Here is an 8594-nt window from a genome sequence, read left to right as displayed (position 1 = left end):
AAACTTACAATTAATTTTTTAATTAAAAAAAAGATTTCTGAAAGCACTGCTGCACAAACAAATTAACATGTTTGTTTTACTTTGTAAATGTAGTACATTTACTCCTAAAATGCAAGGCAGACGGATGGGAACTTCAGGGAGAATCACTAAGAGCACAAGTGTGAGCGGAGAGATGTATAAGCTGGAGCACAATGATGGGAGTCAGTCGGACACGGCTGTCGGCATGGTTGGAACAGGTGGGAAGAAAAGGCGTTCCAGTCTTAGTGCCAAAGTGGTTGCCATAGTGTCTCGAAGGAGCAGAAGCACATCTCAACTTAGCCAAACAGGTGAGTAAGACGCATGCTATTTGGAAGCAGGACTCTCACCAGACATGGTTTACCATGCTTTCATCTGTGGCATTTATGTTCCATGTATTTGGATATAGTCTTCTTAGGAGAGATTTTCCAACTGTGAAAGAAATTTCTGATATGTTAATGTTCTTTGATCATGAGGTAACTTCAAGAAACCAAATACAAATGCCTTTTAGCTATGCACTATAACAACTTTCTGTCCTGATCAACAAAAAGTGTTTAATCTCTTAGAAGCCTTGTTTACAGGTAGGCAAATAAATGCAAAGAGTCATCTGTGGGTATAAGTAGTGCATAATCATTTGACTAGGAGCAACCTTTTATGTGTAGAATTTTTTTCATAGTGGAAGCATTGATGGCAAATGAGGGAACTGAAATCTAAGCAAATAAATATCAATTACGTAAGTTGTACAGCAGGTTGTACCTTTAGTGCCAAAAAATGTTATTTTAAAAGCTATCTTTGATTTGTTAGTCACAAGTAAATCCAATAATTTCTCTTTAAAAACAACACTGGCAAAATAGGGTGAGTGAATTCAGCTAAATTAGGCTAGAGAATGATGCTTCCTTAGGAACATAAGACTTCCAATTCTTCAGTGCTACTTCAGAGATCTTAAAAGCGTAATATCTGCATTGCCTGAAGGCAAAAATAGTTCATTCAGAAAGATAAAAAATGGAGAAACAAACAAACAAACAAACATGTTTTAAAGTCCCTTTCCTTCTCCTATTGAACTCTGATGAAGACTTTTGCTCTTGTCTTCAGTGTGAGCAGGAGCTGACCCTAAGGGTTCTTTCTTACTAAAAGCAAGTGAAGGGAAAAAGGAAAAAAAAAGAAATAAGAAAAAAAAGCTTCAGCCTAGCATTGAATTTAGAATTTAAGTATACAGCATCTCACCTCTTCTCTTTCATAGTCAGGATAATCTAGAGTAAGGTAAGCAGTATCTCCGTTTTTACTTTTTTTTCTTTATGGACAGATGAGCAGTGTAAGTGTTAGAAAATGTAAAGCTTAGTCAGCTTCAATGAAAAGATTTCAGTATTTTTCTGCAGTATTCATTAAGGAGTTGTAAGCCATAAAGCATATAATCATGCTGTTGAACTAAATGATAGCTCTAGCAGGCGTATTTGAAGCCCAGAATTTTAATACTGTGTTGCTCAAAAGCGCTGTAAGATTATTAGCACTTGAATCTGAGCCTTGAATACAGATAGCTGTACAAAGTAAGTCATTATTTGAGATGTATCAGAAAAAATTGCATCCTGTTAGATTATAAAAGGTGATGCAGTGTTAAGAAAGGATTTAGATTGTCATTTCACTACCCTTACTAAAGAACAAAATATTTTAACAGTTTTACAGGGTATTTCTGTAATTTGATCTGGCACTCCTCTCTAGCTCCTAAATCTCTTTGAAACAGGAATTGCTGTACTAGAGCATATCTTTGCACCATCTTATCCAGTAGTCCAGTTCCAGTCAGGAACCAGCGTTGTATGATTAAGAGAAAGTTACAGGGAGCTGCCTAAATTAGGGATGATTTGCCTTGCTTGAACTTCTTAATAGGGTTAATAATTGACTTAAAAACTAAACAATGACTTTTGAGCACTTTTTAACATCATTTAATTAAAGCTCAGATGTTCCCATTCTCCACATGTAGTTGCGATAGCTCTTCAAATGTTGGTTGATGTAAATTGAAAGTTTGTAAGGAGTGGGGCACCTGACTTTGTAATGAAATGCAAACACCAAATTGTGAACCACAACTATGTGTTATTCTGGATTGTAAAATTGAGTTGAGAATGAAATTCACTTTGCCTTACAGTGGCTTAGGTAAACAGTATTATCTCTGGTATAACAAATAAAATGTGGTGTGTTTTATTAGTCACTATTTTTTTTTCTTAGTTTAATTATGTCAGAAATTAGTGAGATTAATCAATATGTATTTTTGTAAGAATATACACAGGAGACTTGATAATTTTCCAAAGAAAATCCATTATTGGAGACTAAATACTTATGCATAAATCTGGTACACACTTCCTACACTTCCCTTCCTTCTTTTGGTGTACAAGAGTAGAGGAGGAATCTAAAAATGAGTAATTAATTTAAATATATTGCACCTAATTAAGTTTATGTTTCTGCCACTCACAGTAAAAAAAAAAACTTATTTTGGTGATGCAGTATAAACTAGATCTTTAAAAATGGTTATGTGATAGCTCAAACTAATGGATTAAAAAAAAAGAAAACAACAATAAAAGATTGGGTATTTATTGAAAATATGAGTTCCCAAATTTCTAGGGAACATGTATATCAAAACTTCCCTTTTACTATTGTCACCAAAGCTAGTAAAATCAACTTCCATCTTGATTTTGCATTTGAAGAAATGGTCAGAAAGGGCTGAAATCCATTTTATTTTATTTTTTGTATGTAATTCTTGTTTTTAGCACATTGTGTGGGTTTAATCTTATACAAATGTGGAATTGTATATGAAACTGCTACTAGGTAGCATTTATTTCTAAGAGTTAATTTTCTTTTCGAAGAAAAAAGAGGAGTGCTGGTTTGTGTGTGTGAACCTGTGCATGCATGCGTGAACCTCTTTGCGTTTATGGGGCAGATTTACTTGCATTTTACATTCAGAAGAACCAGTAACAAAATTTTTTTGTACACCCTTATTGGCCACTGCTGTTGGAAAATATTTTTTTCTGAATTTGAGCCTTACAAGGCTGTCGGTGATAGGATTACATTTCATTCTTAAGTAATTCTGCAAAGAAAAGTACCTTTCAGTTATGTACCTACCTTTCCAGTTATGTTTTAGATTTTGTAATACTCTTTGTTCATTGAAATAAGGAAATCCTTTCTTAGTATGATTTGTTTGTTGTGACTACAAACTGGGTAGATTTTACAGTTTATAGAAAAATGCTTGTAATCTGCAGGCAGTATTTCTGATGGCAAACCAGTTTTTTTTATAAATGAAGAAAAAAGAAGGAACCCACACTGAAGACCTGTAAGCATAAAAACAGCTCCAGATGTGTTTTGTGCAATTTTCTTTTAATTAAATTTGCATAATTTTCTCATACTTTCCTGGCCAATGAGTGACTTAGGTTGACATCGTTAATACAGTATTTTGATTTGCTATTCTTTGTTTGTTTTGAAATAGAAACTGCAACCTAATGAGGTAAAAGTTTTACTGCAGAATTTATACCACAAATAGGGACTTAATAATGCACTTCTGGGTGAGTGGAAGCAATTTTCTTCACTTGCAAAGAAAAAGAAAAGATCAATTGCTTGTAAACAGAAATATTCCCATCTGTCCCAAATCTCCTAGTATCTGCAGAGGAATACCTTAGAAAGTGAAAAGATCCCTCCCTCCCTTTTTCTTTCTAACCTTGTTAACAGGTGGGGGGTTGAGAAAGGTCATCTGCTGTCAGAAGCACACTATTTCTTGTTCTTCTAAAGTTCATGAGGTGTTTTGCAAACATTCTGCCACCATATCTTCACCATCTTGCTACCAGAGATTGGGCAGTATTGTGACATATTCACTCTGATACAATTGCCTGCTGGGCTAGCAAATTTCTAAGGCAAATTGACAGGTGAGCTGGCTGTGTTTTCATTTTTTTAATTATGGTCTTGAAGGATTTTCATTCTTTAGTTGCCTCCAATGGAGACCAATTTTTCTGTTAAAAGCAGTGAGAGTAAGAGTTAAAAGGAATTACAAAGTAATTTGGAAGTGTTTACTTAATTGAGATTTACGGAACATGGTAGCTAGTACAGGTAGAAAGACTTAAAATGCCAGCTCTAAGATAAGTATGAACGAAACCACCAATGTTGTGACTGGTAATGGTTTTGAGACATGGTGCTCAACAACACTCGTGTCAGTTTTCTGACTGTTTTTCCACTGTCATTGCTTGCGAAGCGTTAGTGATCATACATAAGACACAAGTGAGAATATACCATTTTGTAAATTCTGTATATTTTCCATAATAACTGCTTTGAAATAGTGGCAGATGAGGAAACTAAGGAGATTGGAAGAATGAAGACCATGTCCAGTTTCATGTTTCACTGATAGTGGTGTTTTTTTCTAAATGGAAACACCTTGCCATGTTCATAGTATGAACTGTAATGAAGTATTTCTACCTAAGAACCGGAGTTATTTGCTGTCCGTCTTTTGTTAGAGAAGGTTAACTTCAGCAAACAGAAATAAAGCCATGGGCATTGACTTTTTGGATAGGGTTATATAGTTTCTTGGTTTTGTTGGGTATCAGTGTATCCTCCAGTGATGCAGAATGTGACAGTTCAGTGGAAGTATTTTAATAACACTGGGCTGCCCTTAGCAGCTGGACTGTTAGGAAGCACCCCTACACTGTGATAAAAAAAAGACTGCCTGGATAATGAAAATTAATTTAAAAAAAAAAAGAATCTTTCAAGTTCGGAGCTACATTATTTCAGAGTAGATACTGCTAGAAAAAATCTGTTTTTAATTTGATAATGCAAGCAGAGATAATATTTTGTCCATCCTTGTTGTAGTTTTATGATACCAAAGGGGATTTCATACATGTTAGTGTAGTAGTTAGTACAGATAAAGCAGATAATAAATCAAGAATGAAATGTACTGAAGGGTGGAGACTTTTGAGAGAAGGGAGGTTGTTTTTTTTTCTATCTCAGAAAAGCCAATTCCTTCCTTTCATAAAGAAGAGAGCTCAGGAAAATAATATTGCTATTTTTTACAAGGTCTTAACAAACTTTATTTCTAGTGGTCTGTGTTTCTTTTCCAAATTATTTTATTATATTGATTGCCATTACAAGAAATGACAATGCATTTCTGAGCATGTTTCTATTAACTTTCAGCCTCTGAGTTTATTTTAATATTAGTCATTAAATAAATATACTTAGAAAACTATATTTGATGAGAAGGCCAATTTTTGGACAAGTTCAGTAGACTAATTTTATCTAGACTGCAATAAATCATTCTTTTTATAAGAATGGAGGTAGAATTTGGAGATTAGTAAGGAGTACTGGACATCAGGGACGATGCTGGTTAAGAGGAAGGCATGAGCTGGTTTTCTTAAAATGCCAGTCAAAGAGTGCTGCCTGGTTGAGTCTTTGAGACAAAAAACACAGTCAGATTTTGTTAATATTTTAAAGAGAGATGATGCGTGCGCTGGTAGAATATACTGATGATACTGGTTTGGAAAGCATATCACTTCCAGGTGATATAGGGGAAGGATTGATGAACTCAAGGACCAGAGCAATAGAACTTGGATAAAATGTGGTAATGCAGATTGCAAGATCATTCCTTTCAGAATGACTAATGAAGATTTCCAGATCCAGTCTGGGAGGTGTGTCATCTAGGAGGAATGTAGGTGGAAGAGATGGGTATAATAAAAATCACAGAATGAATATACACTGTTTATAAAGTCTGGCCAAGTAAAAGAGAAATGCTATCCTGGATGTATCAGGGAAGGTTTTTCCTTGGGCAGTTAAGAAAATGCTAAGATAATTGAAAGGGGTACAACTGACAGCTCACCTGGAATACTGGTGACTCAACCTTCAGAAAAATGAATGCTGGATGTTTGTGGGAATAGAAACCCTGAAGAATGATTTATTGCCTGATTTGATCAGCCTATAAATCTGAAGGTTGAACAGGGATATGATTGTTGTGTAAAAATGCAATGGGAGTAGACATCAAAAAAGCAAAAATGTTTCTGAAGCTGAAGGGCAGTGCCATCAGGAACTGATAAGAACATTTGGGTATAAATTAGTAGTTAGTAAAGTTTGTCCAGAAATCATAATGAAATTTTTAAGTGTCAAAACAGGAGAATGTTATCTTAAACCTCTCAAGAAATGTAACATACTAGAGATGAAACAGCCTGTTTCTCTTGTCTATCCTAATCTTGTCACCGTTTTCATAGGATTTCCTTTCTGGTGCTCTTTTTTTGTTGGTGGTTTGTAGTTTGTTTATTTTGTTTATTTGTTTCCCATTTCCTGTTCAGTCAAATAAAGTACTACAAGATCTTAAATAATTAAATAATTGTAGATTCAGAAAATTATCATAGGTATTAGAATTAACAAAAGTCTTACAGTTGTGCAGTTGCCCTACAGGCTTAGTTTATTCTTCTGTAGTTCACTTGTTTCTTTACAGTATTGTAGAAGAACATTTCCAAAGTATTTGTTTGCACTGGGTATTCAACTCTGCAAAAATATGTAGCACTTATGTAGCACATGAGCTTCTTTTCCTACAGATACCTCCATTTTGTTATCATGTCTGCACACTTTGCAGATCTTTAACGCTAGACTGTATACCCTTGAGAAACAACCTTCTGCAACTTAGTGGAACTGTTGTGGTCCCTTCTGCGCCTCACTCCTTAGCCTCATCTTGCTGCTCAGCATTACCTCAACAAGAGTCTTCCCTGTCTGATTTGTTATTTTGCACCATGCAGTACATTAGAGTTTGCTTTGTGTAATCAGTGTTCCATGAGAACTACAACTCAGTTACACAAAAAGAAGAATGAAGAGAAAATGACATGAAGAAAGATTTTTCCTTTCAAGCAATCTAAAAAAACTTTGTAGTACAGCAGCCAGGACAGTAATAGTACCCTACAGACAGTGATAGGATAAACCTCTAAGCCTTACAACCAAAGCAAAGAACACCCCACTGAAAGCAGCAAGAGCTCCTAATGCACCTACCTGTTGCTGCAGGAGGAGGGAAACAAACAAAGATGAAAAATAATATTAAAGAAAAAGGCCTGATTATTTTTGTGAGGAACTCTTTGTTCTGGTAATGACACTTAATTCTTTGAAACTATTGAGTGAATGTAAGCGTGCTCTCTTTTATTTACTGTTGCCGTCTAACTGAGGAATCCAGTACCCTTAATAGAAACATAATTCAGTTCCAGTAACTCATCTTCCAGGAGATTTCCTAATAAGGGCTAGTATTTTCAAACAAAGTCCAACCGCTCTGCTGAGTTAGTGTTACATGTAGTTCATGTAGTTCTTTTCCTTTTTCCTGAAATATAAATTTTGACTTTGACTCCTACTAGATCATTGGTTGACTCAGAATCAAAAGTATTCTTTTGATTTTCTGTTTATTTGCACTTTCTCTCTACATTTTTAACAGAGATTTACTGCAGTAATTTAACTCCATTAACTGTACTTTGGGCTATTTTCAGTGTATAGGTAGCATGGGCTTTAGAAGTATTTATTCCTTTCCAAAAGTACAGTATTAAAAGTACAGTAGTAATGCCAAAGTATTCTCAGTAGAAATTTTGAAATCTAGTCAGTGTATTATAGTATTTTTTACAAATCATTCACAGTTTTATTTTTCTCATGTAACTGAAAAATGTTTAATTTGAAAAATTTTTTAAAAATATTTTAAAACTATTCTTAATTCTTCCCTGCAAACACACAACTGGAATTTTCTCTGCAGTCTTCTTTTTCAATCATCTCTTGTGTTTTTTCTTGTGGATTGTAGCTTCGGTGCAACTTCAGTCAAGGACAAAATAGGGCTTTGCATCTAAATATTGGCAGAACATTTTTCTTTGATTCCAACACCAGATTTACAATATAAGTATCATATCTCTCAAGCCACTGGGGCAAGAAATTAGTTAATTCAGAATGTCTTAAAAAATATATATATTTTTATTCTTAATGATTTCATTTGATGAAAAGATTAGAGTCGAGTTTTCTAATAAAGTGCATTTAGCTGAATGCAGAGTATCATCAGATTCACAGACTTTGTTTCAATCTTTCTAGCACTTTTACAGGAATGTGAATGTGAGCTTTGAGGGATTTTTAGGGTTTTTTTTTTGGCTATGAATAGAAATGAAAAGCAGTAAACGCAAGCTAAAAACAAAGCATCAAAAAACATTTGAAGGGGTTTGCAAGGATAATATCACTTGCTGCTTTTACTGCAAAATCTGTGTAGATATTTGTAAGTTCTGCAGTACAGAGGAATCACAGATAATAACCTTAGATACACTGAATTTCAATTAACAAGGAATGAAATATGAACACAGTAAATTTTTTTTTCAAAGGATTTTTTTAAAATATTTTTCAATTTTTTTATTCAAGTTATTGTATTAGATGAAAAATGACTTCTGGCATTAGAACTTATGTCCAGTTTGAAAGGCACAGTTTAGTCTGTATATTTCCTTAACTAAGAATTCAGATGAATTAAGTTTTACTAGACGTTGCCAACATCACATAGAGCAGGTATAGATCCACAAACCATTTAATGTTGCTGTATCTCCCTTTTTTTCCCACTGAAACAA

The 8594-nt window shown here is 34.3% G+C and overlaps 1 protein-coding gene across 25 annotated transcripts in view; it reads left to right on the top strand.

Moving 5' to 3' along the window:
* The window catches only part of RIMS1 (regulating synaptic membrane exocytosis 1), a 188617-nt gene that overhangs the window by 146772 nt on the left and 33251 nt on the right, over nt 1-8594 (top strand). For 17 of the 25 annotated variants that reach the window (XM_010707745.3, XM_010707738.3, XM_031552570.1 and 14 more), the window contains one exon: nt 94-326. The exons of the other annotated variants lie outside the window; for them this stretch is intronic. In XM_010707745.3, coding sequence (XP_010706047.1) covers nt 94-326 — 233 coding nt within the window. The remainder of the gene's footprint in view (nt 1-93; nt 327-8594) is intronic. 25 annotated transcript variants of the gene reach the window in all.

This window comes from Meleagris gallopavo, chromosome 2 (genome assembly GCF_000146605.3).
Source record: "Meleagris gallopavo isolate NT-WF06-2002-E0010 breed Aviagen turkey brand Nicholas breeding stock chromosome 2, Turkey_5.1, whole genome shotgun sequence".
Classification (NCBI taxonomy): Eukaryota; Metazoa; Chordata; class Aves; order Galliformes; family Phasianidae; genus Meleagris; species Meleagris gallopavo.
This window is presented reverse-complemented; position numbering and strand designations above follow the sequence as displayed.